The sequence below is a fragment of the Notothenia rossii genome (assembly GCF_949606895.1).
Source record: "Notothenia rossii genome assembly, chromosome: 5".
Taxonomy (NCBI): Eukaryota; Metazoa; Chordata; class Actinopteri; order Perciformes; family Nototheniidae; genus Notothenia; species Notothenia rossii.
In genome coordinates, this window is record NC_136903.1 from 40,595,661 (window position 1) to 40,613,672 (window position 18,012).

The 18,012-nt window shown below is 40.4% G+C and overlaps 1 protein-coding gene across 2 annotated transcripts in view; it reads left to right on the forward strand.

Annotated features, from left to right (window-relative positions):
* The window catches only part of LOC307039391 (C-Jun-amino-terminal kinase-interacting protein 1-like), an 86,981-nt gene extending 69,235 nt beyond the window's left edge, over positions 1–17,746 (forward strand). The window contains exons 12-15 of one of the 2 annotated variants that reach the window (XM_079681416.1): positions 1,462–7,506; positions 12,315–12,430; positions 12,921–13,640; positions 15,297–17,746. In XM_079681416.1, the coding sequence (XP_079537542.1) occupies positions 1,462–1,534 (73 nt within the window). In that variant the 3' untranslated portion in view covers positions 1,535–7,506; positions 12,315–12,430; positions 12,921–13,640; positions 15,297–17,746. The remainder of the gene's footprint in view (positions 1–1,461; positions 7,507–12,314; positions 12,431–12,920; positions 13,641–15,296) is intronic. The other variant, XM_079681415.1, reaches the window with a different exon arrangement.
* The last annotated feature ends 266 nt before the right edge of the window (positions 17,747–18,012 follow it).

Genomic DNA, 18,012 nt, shown 5'->3' on the forward strand with positions numbered 1-18,012 from the left:
AATACCTTTAGCAACAGAAAACTGCACTCATGATTCAAAGATTTAAAAAATGAAATACTGTAGAGTAGAATAAATAATGTATCTCCACAGCTTGCAACATAAATCTTCTGTATACGTTAATATCCTAAGGGTTAGATTGAGCAGCCTGCTCACCTTAAAATTACATTCCCAATTACGCTTTGACGGATGTCATTTGTCCTGTATGTTTATGACGTATCAAAAAATAAGTTTGAAATCATATTTCACAAAGGTCTGCTCGTGTTTGTGGGCCGGATGACATGAGGGGGAGGAATTTCCATAAAATACTTGTGACCAGTTGGTTTGTCACTTAGTATCTTAATAGCTTATCCGCAGTTTACGAAGCAGGTATAAGAGTAATCAGTATAAACATTAACTTAAAATAATCTACCTGCTGCCGGAACCCATGGATGGAACCAGGGACCTTTAGATCTTCAGTCTAACGCTCTCCCAACTGAGCTATTTCGGCACAAAAGACCACGATTTGGTTGACGACAGGCGCAAAAACTGAGCAACATCTCATAAAAATATTACTTACGCTTTAATACTAGGTAGCAGTTGGGAATTCATTTATCCACATTTTACAAAGCAGGTGAAAGATAAATCTATATGTACAACTTAGAAAGGCCCCAAATCAGACTGATACGAGTGGGCAGATCCAACCATCAAGCACACCGAGGATCAACCAACTCACAACCTGGGAATCACACACCTTAAAGTAAATGGTTTCAAAACATTTGAAGACAAAAAAACTCAATTTAAAGGAGACCTATCATGCAAAATGCACTGTTGTACGTCTTTTATACATGAATATGTGTCCCCGGTGTTCCAGGGAACTCACCAAGTGTCAGAAAACAAAACCCTCTCTATTTTCCTCCATACCCAAATCTCTAAAAAAGGGGCTGCAACGGATCTGATACAGCCGATCCAGATTTGAACACTTCTATGACGTCACAGAAGTGGAGCTACGGCTATTGGGGCAACTCCACCAATCAGGAGGAGACAGCCACAGACATTGCCGTTCGAAAGCGCTGGAGACGCTGTAGTACATATGCCAGGCCTGTAGATGGTGCTGTTCTCACAGAATCAGCCCATGCAAAGACAGTGTTACATTGAGCGAAATGAGGAATGGCTAAAATGCATGATCTGTTTGGTATTTTGAAAAATGAAAAGTATAAATATGCCTTATATAGGTATGATCCTACACTATATTATTCAAATATAGCATGATAGGTCCACTTTAATTTAGTCTGGCAACTTATTCAATGTATCCTTTTCTGTACCAAAGGGACACTATATATTCCTTTGATACACAAACTTGACCTGTATCCTAAACAGTGTAGTTAATAATAGTGAGGTACACAAATATATGCTATCATCTGTCCTGATTCAAAAAAGCTATTCTCATTTCATGTACTAATGATCTCCTCTGCTGTCCCACAGGAGGGCCTTCCAGCAGTATTACAGGGACAATATTGGCTACTCCTGTCCCACTGAAGACATCTTTATTGAATAACCCCTCTCCCCCATCCACACCATGTCCTGAATACTCACTACTGTATGTGCACGTAAGCCTGGTCTTACACAGCGACCACTGATGTCTCTTCTTCAGAGTGCTTGCATGGGGGGTTTCTTTTCTTACCTGCATCCTGTAGTACAGAAAGAGTTTTATTTTCTTGATCCATGTCATAAGGTACATTCCTCTATGGATGGTTAGGATCACATGACATGTTCCATACACTGACCAGAAATGTTTTCCAAAACCTAACCAAATACTACGGTGGCCCTGAAGTGCAAGTCAAAACAACATTTCACAAAACACTACAGCATTTCAGAAAACACTACAGCATTTCACAAAACACTACAGCATTTCAGAAAACGCTACAGCTTTTCACAAAACACTACAGCATTTCACAAAACGCTACAGCATTTCACAAAACACTTCAACATTTGAACTTTTACGGAAAGGGTATTCCTTTAGGGAGAACACTTTTTGTTCGTCATTGGACAGAGCCAGCCAGAGAAGCACTGCCGTGATTGGTTGTTTTTGCTGCCAGTCAAGAAATTAAGCTTTGTGATTGGTCCGCACCCGACAGCGCCACGTATTTGGTTTGGCACTATTCAGCTGTTTCTGCACTCATTTTAAACTGAGTTGGAAAGAATGGAAGAAGAGATGGAAATCTTAAGGGAATATTTTAACAACGGATATACATATGATGTTATCTTCGACGTGCTGTCAACCCATCACCACATCAACATGTCCCAAAACATCAGCCGTTAGCTGCTAGCACACAGAGCTCACAGCTCCTCATATCTGTTCAGAAACTGGACAAAAGTTAAACATGTACAAAACACAGATTGTGTGTGTCATGCACTGTTAAAAAAGATCTTAATTTTACAGGAAATAACTTTACATTTTTATAGTAATTATCATGTTTTTTTAAATAACTTGCAAAATCCTGTAAAATGATAGATATTAACTATAAATTAACAACTCAAAACATTATTTTAAGTATTTTGATAATAACAACAAATAAGGTTTATTTCCTCTTTTTATTTTACAGTAAATGTACTATATAATATTTACAGTATTTTTGCACTTTCAGAAAATACATGCAGATGTACGTAAAATAAAAAGTATTATCCGTAATAAAATATGTAACTCGTAATATAAAAGTGTATTACTATTATAAGACTTTAAGATATTTCTTTTTAATTTTAAGGTAAACATAAAACTGTAAAAAAAGGCATCAAATTAAAAAATAGGAACATTTAAGTAAAACATTTTTACATAAATCTTTTTCTCAATATTCGATTGAATCCACCACAAACACAACATATCCAATGTTGAAACAAAAGTAAATAAATATGTTTTCCTTAAATTCCTAACTTACTATATTGTAAACATCTACAGTTGACAATATCATTAAACAAAATAAAAAGCATAGAAAGTGGAGAAATCTCTAGAGGGAGGACCAAGGTTTAAAACACACACTGTTATTTACTCAACAATAAGTCACAGTTATCCTTGTTTTATTTATGTGTTCTGTTGCTGTGTTTTTTTTCCATTGGTCGTCAATATACAGTAATAAACCTTAGTTTTACAGTATAATGTATGGTTTTCGGATTCTGGCCGACAGCCAGAGCTACGGCACTTGAAATAGAATTCAGCCAGAAAAGGCAGACAAGTCAGGCATGTTTGGAATGAGTCCACAACACTCCTGATTGGTTAATATAAACGTCATCGAAGAAACCTGCCAATGAGAACTGTCCGCGCCTCTCGTTCACATTTGAAACATCCACCGTCAGTTTGAGCGAGTCTCCTCCGGTCTCCTCCTGCTGGAGCTACAGCTGTCTGTCTGTATGTTTGCTGCAGGATTTTATAGATTAATATCGGGATCGTTTTACGCGTTAAATATGAGGATCGGGACGTCAACTAGTGATGGGATTTATGGCTCTTTGAAGGGAGCCGGATCTTATGGCTCCGTTCCTTTCAAAGAGCCGTTCAAAAGAGCCGTTCTAAAGAGCCGTTTTGTTAAAGGGGGCGGGGTTACTAAATGTATCTGCGAAATAATCACCAGTATAATGATTGACTGTATTGCCAGACCTAATGTCAATAATCTGCATTGTAAACATGACACAAGGTGGCGCCATATCCATGTCAGTGAATGTACTACTTTGAATTTACCCTCTGTATGTGTTAAGTAAAAAAAGTTGCCTTGCCTTGAATGAAATTCACGCAACTCTTAATATTAGAACACTTTTTATTGGCAATATAACAAAACAAGTACAATAAACTTTTGTGCAAAACAGATTTTAGTGCAAATGAAACAACAACACCAAAAACATTTAGGAATAAATAGGAAAACTACTTCTGAACAATATTTAAAGTATTATAAAAACAGAGTAAAATAAAATAGAGAAAAATCTGTGAGCTGCTTTGTCAAAAACAGGAGATGAGCTGCTCCTGGCCTATGGCCTTCTAGCAGCTTGAGCATGTGTTATGCCATAATCTATGGCAAATTTGCATTAAGGAAAGCAAGTTCCCTCACTTTTGAGGGCTTAAGGCGATTTCTCCTCTCTGATACTATTTGTCCAGTCTTGGAGAAAATTCTCTCTGACGGAACTGACGTTGCTACAATGCAAAGCCTTTCAGCCATGAGCTTGGTGAGCCTGTGGTATAAGGTGGCCCGACTTTCCCACCACTTGAGAGGATCTGAGGATTTTGGAAGAAGGGGCTCCTCTAGGTAAGACCGCACCTCCATGATGGCATCTGCTGTGGGATTCCTTGTTGACACTGCACCAGCGACACGGTCATGGAAATACCTCCAAACAACTGATCCTTCTGCAGCACTGCCCGCTCCTTCCTGTTGATCTGGTTGCTGGCTGGGTTCGCTGCTGCTGAGAGTGACTCTTCCTGCTGCAGTTGCTATTCTCTGGAAAGCCTCATCTGCAGCTCTGGCATCCCCGAATGCTACCTTTTTGAATCTTGGGTCAAGTGCCGTAGCATCTCCAAGGGTGTGGTTATATTCCATTCTGAGGAATCTACTTGCCATGTTTGCACATAGTGAGTTCCCCAAATCGGATGCTTGTTGTGTTGTTGCACTTCTCTGATAGCTGACTGTGACTTTCTGCAGTCCCTTTGCCAGCAATATTACCATTGAAGCAGTCACGTAGCTAGTGAGAAAAAAACAGGGAATATTGAGACAATTATTATAAAGTGTTAACAACAATGACACACTATACTATATACACTGGTATCTACATCATTTATATAATACAAATAAAATGGTCTCAAACATTCATAATTCGTTATCTGGTATTTTTGCATGCATGCTATAGAAAGCTACAGCTGACCAACTCTAACTAATAACACACCTTTCTGCACTGATCTCAACAGTGACTTCTTGAAAGGGCTCAAGGATAGTGCACACCTCCTGCAGTATGCTCCATTCTTCTTGGGACAGAGGGCTGACTGATGCATTTGTGATGGCCAGGGTGGAGATAATGGCATCCTTGGATTTCAGAAAACTCTTCAACATGTCATATGTAGAGTTCCATCTTGTGATGCAGTCCTGTTTGAGTCGTAGCTCTGCCATCCCCATTTGGTTTTGAGTGGCCTTCAGTTTTTCTGCAACCACTGTGCTCCTGTGAAAGTATTCCACTGCCTCTTTCACTTTATCCAGAATGGGTTTTAGGCCTTTGAGGGAATCTCTGGCAATCAAATTGATAGTATGTGCCAGGCATGGAAGGTGGGTCCATTTTGCTATTTGTATAGCCTTTGTAATGTTAGCAGCATTGTCAGTTACGCAGCAAACCACTTTACCTTCCACTTTCCAATCTTTTGCAACATTGAGAAGCTTTTTGGCCAGATTGTCTGCTGTGTGCCGTTCACTAAATTCAAAACAGTCCAATAGGCAGGAGGACATCTTGAAATCTGCAATGAAGTGGCATGTTACTGCCATAAATGAGGTTGTAGCCCTTGATGTCCAACAGTCTACGGTTAAGCAAACTGCTGAGAGTTTAGACACCTTTTCCTTCAGTGATGCTGCTTCTCTCTGTTACATGTTTGCAATTGTCTGGGATACTGTCTTCCTTGATGGAAGACTGTAGGAAGGGTTGAGAGCATTGCTGTATCGCTTGAATCCTTTGTCTTCCACAATACTGAATGGCTGGAAGTCAGTTGCAATCATTTTAACAAGCTCTTCATCTATCTTCCCCTGTCTCATTGGGGTTATGACTGGTGCTACATAACTGTGGAGATGAGTCTGTTTTGTTTTAGGTATTGTGCCAGTGGTTCTATGAGAGCTTGGTGCCTGGCCAGGCACTAATGTAGGCCTAGTGGTAGTTTCAGATGATGACTGACTTGATGTGGTCGGGGTTTCAGCAGAAGCACTGGCGCCGTCTCCGTCATTATTATTGGAACCTTGTTGTCTCAACTCGGCCACTTGCACCGTCGGATGCTGTGTTTTTAAGTGGCGATGAAGATTATTGGTTGACCCTGCTTTAAATGATATTTTTCCTTTACAAATGGTGCACTCCGCTTTATCACTGCCTGGATTTTGTTTGAAGTGCATCCAAATGCTGCTGCGTTTTCGCGTTTGGCTCGTCATTATCCATCCGCAAAACACGTGGGACGTCTATCTGTCCTGTACCACTTGTTATTTCTCTCTCGCGTAATCCTTTAAGACCCACCCCATCTCACTCCTCGTGCTGAAACCTACCAATCTGAGTAGGGGCGGGTCTTCACAGAATACGTTTGGGGAACAAAATCAAGCTTTTTAAAAGGCGAGTGGATTTTGGCAGGCAGTGAGTGCGGACCAACGATTGAACGATAAAAAGAACGGCTCTCACCAAGTACGACTCGGTTCCCCTCGTTCGTACCAAAGAGCCGTTCAAAGAATCGGCTCGTTCGCGACCGACACATCACTAACATCAACAAAGAACAGACGACTTGAGATCTGGTGAGTCCTGCAACTGTAATGGAGTGAAACATGTATTTAGATAATCCTTAGTTTGTGAATGTTTTATTTTTTATTTAAGGTTACGTTTCTTCTTTTAGTTAGCTGAGTTTGTTCCCCTTAAGTTGGTATGCATCATTAATAGGTTGTTAAATGTTAAGCCCTGAGATGCTGTTTCTTGCAAGATTTTGCGCGGGAAACCTAGCTTAACAGGTGGCTGCTAACGTTAGCTTACAGCTTATTGCAGTGCCCCCCCCCCACCATCTCGTCTCCAACACGGGAGAATTACACATAAACATGCAGCGGGGTGTCACAGTGTCGCCAAGTTTAATGTAAAGTTTCACAGCTTTCTTACAACAGAATCTAGTTTGTTAATGTTCAGTAGCCAACAGCTAGCATAGCATAAAAAGCTTACCGCTAGCGTTCGGCTAACTTGCTAGTTAGCTCTGCTCTATATATTAAAAGCTAACATGACTAGCTAATGTCACACTGTGTAAACTAACATAGTTTTTGTATTACTACATCATACATGCTTGGTCCAAATCACTGCTAAAATTTATTATTTTTGAGAATGTATAGCAAAGAAACACTCAGCCAAGCATGAAATAACATAGCAAAAGAATACGTGTAATGTTTGACCCATGTTGTGCCTTAGAAGTGTAGTGATAAAAACATGATTTTTATTCAAAAAGTAAGAAAGGGAAAAATTAGAATTGGTGTTGATCCAAAACTGGTTAATTGAGGAATAGCTGGAATCCTGAATGGTTAAAGTAATTTATTGCAAAGATATTTACAATTAAATCTAATTTGCGTCACTTTTGACACATGTTGGTTGTATGTTGTGTAAAAAGGGTTAACATGACAGCTGTGATGTTCACTCTTTTGACCAGTGGACAGTGAGGACTATGGAAGAGAAGATGTGATGGCTTTGTGTGGAAAGTTGCTGAAGCCAGCCTGTGTCCCTCATCAGTCTCTCCAGGCAGCACCCAGCTATTCTTCCATCTTGCCGATGGAAAGACTTTGATATGTGAGTAATAACTAACTTGTGTCTAACATAATATTGAATGTGGTTTAGTAAAGTATTTCAAAATACCCCACATTGTACAGGACAATCAGACCTTGTTCAACAAAGATCATCAGACAATTGTTTTGTCTTTGAAGTACAGCCGCATCAGAGTCTGAGTTTGAAGAAAACACTAACATTTTATTTAGTGTTGTTTACAGGGTTCCCGCGGGGTCTTAAAACGTCTTAAAAAGTCTTAAATTTGATAATCTGAATTTAAGGCCTTAAAAAGGTCTTAAATATGATCAAAAAAATAAGAAAGGTCTTAAATATGATTTAGAAGGTCTTAAAAATGATGGGATTTGAAAGGTACTTCTGTGTTGCGATAGCGTCTAAATGTGTTTTGGGAAAATGTCCGGGCTGCAAAGTAACCAGTGCGGTAATAGCCTTTCAGTTCCACCCAACAATTTGTATTGAAATAAATCAACATGGAACCATTAGTGCTGGGGGGAAACAATTATTTTGAAAATGATTAATTGGGCGATTATTTCATCGATTAGTCGACTAATCTAACGATTATTTTTCTGTTGTTCGATTTATAAAAAACATAATGTATCTCAAATAAATACCAAAAAACATTACTTCATTCATGACAACTGCGCACCAGCTTACGTGCAGCCCTGGCCTCGACATTGCTTGCTCCGTTAGTTGACATACATTGAAACTATAAGCCAGGGGTCGGCAACCCCTGGCACGCGTGCCAGCATTGGCACGCTGCACCGTAACCAGTGGCACACTAGGAATAAGTGGAATAAGTGTGCAAAATATTTAAATTGTATTTTCGGATCCTAAACGAGACCGCCGCCAGAGCGCGTCTCCCCGTTACCTGCAGAAGGAAGCCATGCACGCAACGCAGCCCCGCTATCTTTAACTCCAGGTGACTTTCTGCCGCTTTCCTCCGTGGTGCAGTGCTGATCGTTTCACCACGGAGGAAAGCACTTCACTAATTGCAGTACCCAAAAGGAGCTGTACAAATGCCGCAGTTTTTGCGTGGCTGTGTATTTAGTTGAAAGCCCAGTGGCGATCTGCTCATCTCTCATCGAAATAATATGCTACAAAGGGGCGGACTGGCCATCTGTGTGTTGCACTTTCCTGTCGGCTCCCAGACCGTAGTTGAGGAGGGCAGAAGCAACAAGCTTCAGGTTCAATAACCCACTTTAGCTTAAATGACTGGAGAGAGGCGAGCTCTTCTTGGGAGGCCGTTGCATTTATTTAGCTGTTCTTCTGTTTCACAAAATACATCACAGACCTCTGTTTTTCTGCTTCCTCGTTTCACTTCCAGAAACATACACACGTATGTCGCACTGTCACACTGTCGCTCTACCATCCACAAACACACATGCACAAGCCACACCCCTCTCTCTCTCTCTTAAAGGGACAGCAATCTCACCTCACTCTGCATTACCCTAATATCATAACATGTGTGCTCTGGAAAATCACAGAACGGACGATCGTCCTTATCATTATGCCGTTTAAACCAATTATTTAAATGTGTTAAATTCGGCATCATGTAAGTTGCGCTGACAGGTCCACACACTGCTTCCCCTCAGCGAGGCTCCGCCGCCCTCCTGCCGATAGTTCACGAGCGTCAAGCTCCTCAACCGCCCCCCTCCCCCCGTTGATAATTCTCGATCGTTGGCACGCTGATCAAATTTTTTTTTTAAATGGCACTTCATATCAAAAAGGTTGCCGACCCCTGCTATAAGCTGACTAACGTTAGTCTAATGTTATGTTTGACTCGTAAACGACCACAACATGAGTTAGCTCTCTGTGCAGTTTGTTCGTTCCGGGTTAGTAGCGGCTAGATAGCGGTGTTCTGCAGACGTAAACTAGCTACCATTCCATCCAACATTAAATGCTGACAAACGTTAACTAACACAAAACTGGCGTCGCTAGCGAGATAGCTAACATGAACTACTAACCAACCAAGCACCAACAAACCGCACGGAGAGCTATAAGATAGTTAGCACTACCGAAGTGCACAGAACTCAAGCTGCACAACACACTAGGGCTGTTCCTATTTATGAATATGCTTTTATTTTGAAGGAGAGGTAGCGCTGTTGACAGGAAGTTGTTGTTGCTATAGAAACAACGTGAGGGAGATTAGCGGAGAAAAGTAATATCTACATATAAAGACGGAGAAAGTAAACGATAAAGTTTATGGTTAAGTGTTAGCACCCCCCGAACAAGCTCTTACGTTGATATTGGAGATTTCAATAAATTCAATTTGAAAGACCTAGGAAGAGATGTTTTTGTTTGGGGGCTTTTTGCGGGGCTTCGTGCGCAATCCTGTGAGGAGGAGGTGGTAGCCGTTTCAGTCTCCATAGTGTTTAAAGTGCGATTGCGAACTGCTTGTTGTTTTGGGTGACCCACCTGTGTGTGTGGCGATTCGTCGTCGACGATATTTTGAAGTTGACGTCGTCGACGCATCGCTACAGCACTAGGAACCAGTAATCATTAACTTTGTTTTCCCCGGCCCCTTATTGGAGAACACCCAGCTAGTAACCTAGCAACCAAGCTTCAGCTAGCGGCAGTCCGAAACTCAGGTATCTTCAAATGTACTTACAAATAAATATGGGGAAGTGTCAGTTCAACCGTAGTTGGTTGGAAAACATCGAATTTAGTGCTTGATTGAAACCAGTGGAGGGAACGTGTTTGAAGCCCGCCCCACCTTTTGCAAAAATAAATTGGCGTTTGTTTTGCTAATGTAGCGTTAGCTAATGTAGTGTTAGCTAGTGGAGTAGCTCCCGCAACAACACCGGGGGACCTCCGGGCGACGTTTGGGTCTATGTCAACCCTAAAAGCGGAGGTGCTGTAGACGCTAAATACCGTAGCTAAACACCAATCATACAACAGCAATGATGAAATGGTGTAGCCAAGGCAGCAGAGCTCTGAATATAGCTCTTTTCACTCTCTCACTCACTCACACACACACACACACACACACACACACACACACACACACACACACACACACACACACACACACACACACACACACACACACACACACACACACACACACACACACACACACACACACACACACACACACACACACACACACACACACACACACACACACACACTAGGGCTGCTCGATTATGGCAATAATCATAATCACGATTATTTTTGGTCAATAATTGATATCACGATTATTGAATACGATTATTCATTGACTTTGAAAACATCCATTTATTGAACTTTAAAACATAATGTGTATAATTTGAACAGTATCTTTTTAACTGTTAATTACCCTGAACGTATAATTCAACTGAAAAACCAATACAAAAATTAATTAAATAAATGATACATTTGAATAAATATCAAAATAATAAATACCTATAAACAAGATCAACAAATATTTTGGAGGGCACTTCCACAAGCTACTAAACATATATAAATATGATAAATTAAAATGAATTAGATCCAATATGTTCTTGTGCACTGTCACAACCTAGCAAAGCTAAATAATAGTTTTTTTCGATTATGTTGTTTTCGTAATTGTGGCAGGCCAAAATTAAAATACGATTAATTGCTCAGCCCTAACACACACACACATACACACTTTTTGGCTAACACAGTTCTGTACTGTTATGCTGTTATGTTCAGTCATTGTTCTTATGTTGAACATGAATACATTTACTTTGTAAGTAATTATGGGACGTATTTCTTCTTTCATAGCAATTTTCCTTCATACTTTCTTGCCGAGAAATAGGTCTTAAATTCTATTCAAAGTGGTCTTAAAAATTCTTAAAGGTCACATGTCATGCTTTTCCGGTTATTACCCGTCCCCTTGTGTGTTATGAAGGCTTTTCTGCATGTAAACGGTCTGCAGAGTCAAAACCCTCAAAGTACACCCTGTAGCGAGTAAAACTCTAAAACAGAATATACCTCCCCAAAACGCCTCGTTGGTGAAACGTCATCATGACGTCATCATCCATTTGATTCTTCCGGGTACGTGCTTACAAAAGCACGTACCCGGAACTAAATGGGCCAATCCGTGGAGCCGTTAGGTTACGTCCGCGGAGCCGTTACGTTAAGCCCCCGCTGATTGGTCCAAATTGACCAACCCACACACACACTCAGTGCAGGCAGCCCTGCTGATTTCTGCTCCGTGCTGCAGGCTGATAACAGACAGTTGGGATCGCGCGAAATTCTCTCTGCAGACCCATTCTAACAGCGTTTATCAACCTATAAACTTTTTTTTCTTACTCAATATCAAGCCACACTTATTGTTTTTATTTCGGCTGTGACTTTGTGTGTGTTCAGGTTGAGTTTGGCTGTGTATCACTAAACAAGGAAATCACGGGTGTGTGAGGGGAGGTAGGGGAGGGGGCGGGGGGGGAGCTGCAGCGAGCCATTTAGTGGAGAAAGTGAATACTGCTGAATACACATACTTTACAGAGATGCTGTATGCGAAACCAATGTGAGTTTGGAAAATTGCACAATATCTTTCTATTTTAGTATACCTCAACAATGGAATTATGATCAGTGGAAATGGCCATGACATGTGACCTTTAAATTTGAGTTGGCGATACCCGCAGGAACCCTGTGTTTAATCAATCAATATTTACTGGTCTTGAATTTCCTTACTGGATTACAAAATGCTCGAATGTTATTGTACAGGGACATTATGCAGATTTAATCACCTGAAGATATGTACCATTTTAAGGAAATAGGCTGTTAATGAAAACTCAAGTGCTCCATTTGTTGGTTTTTCTTTTTTTATTAAGAATTGACCAAGCATATCTTCCTCTTCGAAATTCCAGTTGTACTTCGCTAACACGCAGTGCCTGGGAGGGTGCGTTTGATTGTTCCCACCCTCACCTCAATGGCCTTATGGACTAGGCCATGTTAGACAAGCAATCGAGTGGTTAGTTTTAGGGTAAGCTCCATTGTTTTATTTTTTATGTATTCACTTTAAGAGAACAGGATTTCAGAAACAAGTCTCACAAGTTTGGCTCGAAGTAAAATTAACAAAAGCTAACTGTTGTTAGACTAAATTCCCCCCTTCTAAACTTATGTAATAATCAATGCCCTTGGGATGCTCTCAATAGTGTGTGCCCCCCTTCCAAACTTATGAAATAATCAATGCCCTTGGGATGCTCTCAATAGTGTGTGTGTGTGTGTGTGTGTGTGTGTGTGTGTGTGTGTGTGTGTGTGTGTGTGTGTGTGTGTGTGTGTGTGTGTGTGTGTGTGTGTGTGTGTGTGTGTGTGTGTGTGTGTGTGTGTGTGTGTGTGTGTGTGTGTGTGTGTGTGTGTGTGTGTGTGTCAAAGGTCCATCATACAAGATGTAGGGGATCTATTGGCAGCTGCTGATAATAACATCCATCATTATGGTTTACTAATAGTTATCACTTCACTTCCTCCTCCAGAACCTGGACACAGCAGGAACCTACGCCAGGATCCTGTTTGTGGTCTTCAGCTCTGCCTTCAACACAACCCTCTGGCTGGAGCTCCATCAGGACCAGAACCTCTCACCATCAGGACCAGAACCTCTCTCCATCAGGACCAGAACCTCTCCCCATCAGGACCAAAACCTCTCTCCATCAGGACCAAAATCTCTCTCCATCAGGACCAAAACCTCTCCATCAGGACCAAAACCTCTCTCCATCAGGACCAACACATCTCTCCATCAGGACCAGAACCTCTCTCCATCAGGACCATAATCTCTCTCCATCAGGACCAAAACCTCTCTCCATCAGGACCAACACATCTCTCCATCAGGACCAGAACCTCTCTCCATCAGGACCAAAATCTCTCTCCATCAGGACCAAAACCTCTCTCTATCAGGACTAGAACCTCTCTCCATCAGGACCAAAACCTCTCTCCATCAGGACCAACACATCTCTCCATCAGGACCAGAACCTCTCTCCATCAGGACCAGAACCTCTCTCCATCAGGACCAAAACCTCTCTCCATCAGGACCAACACATCTCTCCATCAGGACCAGAACCTCTCTCCATCAGGACCAGAACCTCTCTCCATCAGGACCAAAACGTCTCGCCATCTCTACAAGGCCCGCCCCCCCCCACTGACACTTTACCTCAGCCACAACGCAGACTATGCATTACATAATGGAGATCACAGGATTGGTAAATAATGACATGTTTAAATATTGCTTACTGCACATATTTTATATTCTATGATTTATTTCATTCAGGGCTCTCGACTAACTTTTTTCACCATCCTCCCGGAACCGTCCCGAAATACAATCTAAGCCGTCCCGAAATTAATGTGGACCGTCCCGAATTTAAAATATTAGTTTTTCTACTACTTATCATTAGTTAAAATCATTCAAAGTGACCTTTAACATAAATAAAACATCATACAAATCATTAGATGATAATTCATTAACCTTTTTATTTGAGTAAATCAGTCAATCACATGACAAAGGCTAAATATATTTAAACAAACACAAACGAGAAAATTACTAATATTGAATCAAATCAAGTCCCATCCAATTAACCAAAAAAATCCAACACTCTGTCCTGAAGACAGAACCCAGAGTAACCACTAACCAGGAGGACAGTCTGTAACACAGTCAGGAGACCTTTACAAACTGCCCCGCCCCCTCGCACACGGACGGGAGAGAGAGATCTCGTCTGGATTGGAAAGCTCGAAAATACATCATAGACGCATGTTGTAGTCTTATTGCATATTAGAAACGGAGTTGGATAAACTAAAACTGCGATATAATGTTTATGTAGCAATACTACATATGACATATATTTTTTAAATGTCTCCAGTACCGATAAAAAGTCAGATAACGTCGGAGCTTAACGTTACCACTGTCTTTAATAATTCCGGCCCGGGCGGAGCCCGTTTAATACCGGGGCTCGGTACCCATCCATACATGGGGAGAGGCGCAGCATGTTGCTAAGGACTAAATACGATGGAGGGTTCTCATCTCAGCCTTATTACCCATAGGGGATGAAGTGGAGTAAGTAAATAAAGAGGCCGGCGCTCCAGGGTCTGGTTCTGCTGTGCGTTTTTGTGATGTAAAGGTAAAACATTTCAGAATTCCTCCACGGGATACCATTGTCATTTTACATCACTCAACCCGCGAAATACACACACTCAGTACATAGCCTACTGTAGATAGACCCGCGAATTTGCGGGCCAGGAATTCGCGGGCACAGCCAGCTGTGCGGCTGGCTGACAGCACATGGACACAGTTTACGTGTGTGTGTGTGTGTGTGTGTGTGTGTGTGTGTGTGTGTGTGTGTGTGTGTGTGTGTGTGTGTGTGTGTGTGTGTGTGTGTGTGTGTCTGTCTCTGTGTGTGTGAGTGTGTGTGTGTGTGTTTCGCGGGTTGCTAAATGTTTTGTGTGTTTATGTTGACAAGGAGGTTTAATAATTGTGTGCTACACACAACGTGCAGTCGATTTCATTTTCATCGCAGTTTGTAGTAGAGTTACCATGGTATTTTTATTTTAACTCTCGTCCCAAATTCGTCCCAAAATTATTTTTTATCCTCCCTGACACTATTTTTTTCGGCCCCGGGACGACGGGAGGTCCTTAAGCTCGAGCCCTGATTTCATTATATTTCGATTTAAATTACTGCTTTATTTTATTGCTATCTTACTATATTTTTATTACAGTGTTCTTAATATAGTTGGCTATCTGTGTACCTTTTTTATTTTTATTTTTTATTTGTATGTATGCACCACGACGCCTAGTCAAATTCCTCGTACGTGTGAACCTACCTGGCAATAAACCCGTTCCTGATTCTGATCTTTTTGTCCTCTAGGTTGCAATCTACAGCAGCGCAGAATGGATAGAGAAAACATGATTGGGCCTCAAGTTTTTTGCAGCCAATATACATTATCCTACTAACTTGGGATAGGAGGGTGAGTGAACAAGTTATCCATTGGTTGGAACCTACATCCCCATTGTTAGACGTACTTAATCCTGCACACTGCTCCTTCAAATGGACAATGTGAACATATGTTGCCATTTTGCAATTTCTGTTATTTTCTGTTGAGAATGTTTCAAAGTAATCTTAAAAAATTAAACTTCCTTTTTCTTTCTACTGTTTATAAGTATGGTGTTTAAATATGAAATGCTGTATTAATTATTTGTACTATAATTCTACAAATATTTCTATATTTTAAGTTTTCAGAGTAATTGTTTCCTACTGAACATTTTGTGATTTTATTGAACCTGTTTGATTGGAAAATGTTAGAAAAAAGCTGTAAAATAACAGTATTCTAGCTGTAGAACTTTAGGTTCTGTATTTATTTTAGTGTTTGATCATACAAATCTAATAAAAAAAAATGTAAAAAACAGTTTTTCTCATCAGAACTTTGTTTATGGTATTTGAATTTAACATTTTAAGACAATGGATTTTGAAAAGAGGAAAGTTTCTTCTAAAATCTTTAAGGACAATTTCTGTATATTAATTGCTTTTGCACTTTATTTCAGTTAAAGTATTTTTACTTTAATTTTTATGGTTTTTGTTTGGCAGCCGCTGCTGCCAGTCATTTGACCGTTTTTTTACGGGTTTTTTGCCCGTAGAAGTATTAGTGCCGTACTTTTATTAAAGGTTATTGACTGTAAAAAGAGGAGATATATCCGTAAAATTAGAGTATTTGCCCGTAGAAGTATTAGTGCCGTACTTATATTAAAGGTTATTGACTGTAGAAAGAGAGGATAAATCTGTAAAATTAGAGTATTTGCCCGCAGAAGTATTAGTGCTGTACTTTTATTAAAGGTTATTGACTGTAAAAAGAGGAGATAAATCTGTAAAATTACATTATTTTCCTGTAAAATGTTTAAGGACAATTCCCTTAAAGACCCTGTGAAGTGTGCACCTGTGCATGATCTGTTATGCTAATACGTATAGTAATGACCAAAATTGTCCATTGGAACCCATATCAAAAGATGTTGGAATAGCAACGAATTTGACGAGTTTTGAATTTTCCGGGGAAATCTGCAGTCGACCTTCGCCTTCGTGGGCGTGGCTTGCAATCTACTGCGTGACGTCACGAGATGGACGCCGCCGCACTGTTTACATTCACCACCGTTCATTTTTTCTCTTTTTCAAAGTCGAATTTCTCAACGTTTTTGAGCTAGTATTTTCCTGGAAAGTGTGTCGGAGTTGACTGGAAGTGATTGCCAATCGAGAAAACCTGACAATGGAGGCGACAGTGAAGAAAGAGGGATGAAAAACACAGGGGAAACGATGCATTGCCGCTGGCTGTAGTAATGTCAAGTCTGCCGAAGTGGCGATGTTTCTGTTCCCAAAAGATGAAGGTGAGCCTGGCTGGTGTCATTGTTTCGTAGATTATTTGATTGATCATGATAAATAAAGGCCACTGGTCGATTCGAGAGAGAGAGAAAGAGAGACTGAGAGAGTTACAGGGTTGTTGTTAGCATCTGATGCTAGCTCGGAGCTAACGGAGATTAGCTGTTTCAACAATAAGGAGAGGGAGAGTGCTCTCCTGTGGGACTGAGAGAGATAACGTCAGCTCAGGGAGGTAAACTGTAGCCTAAGTTATCTCAGTGGGTTTGGTCATCTATGTAAACAAATATTTCCATCTATGTAATATTAGTTGTATAAAATAGGTTAAGAAATCCTTCCAATGTTTTTTGATTATTGAAATATATGTTTCATATGAGTGTTGAGAGCTGTATCCATAAATCTCTTAATGTTGCCCTCAAAGTGCACCAGATTGATCACTTTCCTCATCTATCCTGTCCGAAAAGCTGTCCAAATCAATCATTTCTCTCACACTAGTATCACTTTCCAGAGTCTCCGCCATGTTTACAATCGCAACTGGGTACATCTTGTGACGTCACAGCCACTATCGTCTGCAACTTCCGTTAGGCTCAGACGGCAAAATTAATAATTCATTAATTCATTAATTATAAATTATTAAAAAATATTTTAGCCATGAACAGGCACAATGATATGTAAGGAATGAAACTGCCATTTCATTTTGGTGCAAAAACATGCACTTCACTGGGCCTTTAAATTAATGGCTTTTTCACTTTATTTCAGTTAAAGTATTTTACTGTAATTTAAGGGTTTTTGTTTGGCAGCCGCTGCTGCCAGTACTTTGACCTTTTCTTTTTACGAGTTTTTGTTTTACAGTGCATGGTGAATACAGTCGCTGCTTTATTTATGTCTGTATGACATTGTTGTGAGTGTGGACGGAGCAGCTACAGGTTAGTTTAGCCTGATTGATCCAATTTCCATTCAGAAAATACACATTTTAAAAGGTTTTTCGCCTGCCTTCTTCTCTGCACACTTGTCAAAGCATTAATTCATGGTTTTTACTAAACGGTATCAGTATGTTGTTACTTCGGCATCATTTTGAAACGTGTATTACAATTAAATCACGGTAAAATATGTTCATTTAGTTGTAGTTGATATCTATCAAAGTATTTACATGGAGATAAGCCCCGAATATTCGCATCGCTCTAATCGTTCGAGTCTCACCCATAGGTCTCACCCAGGTCTC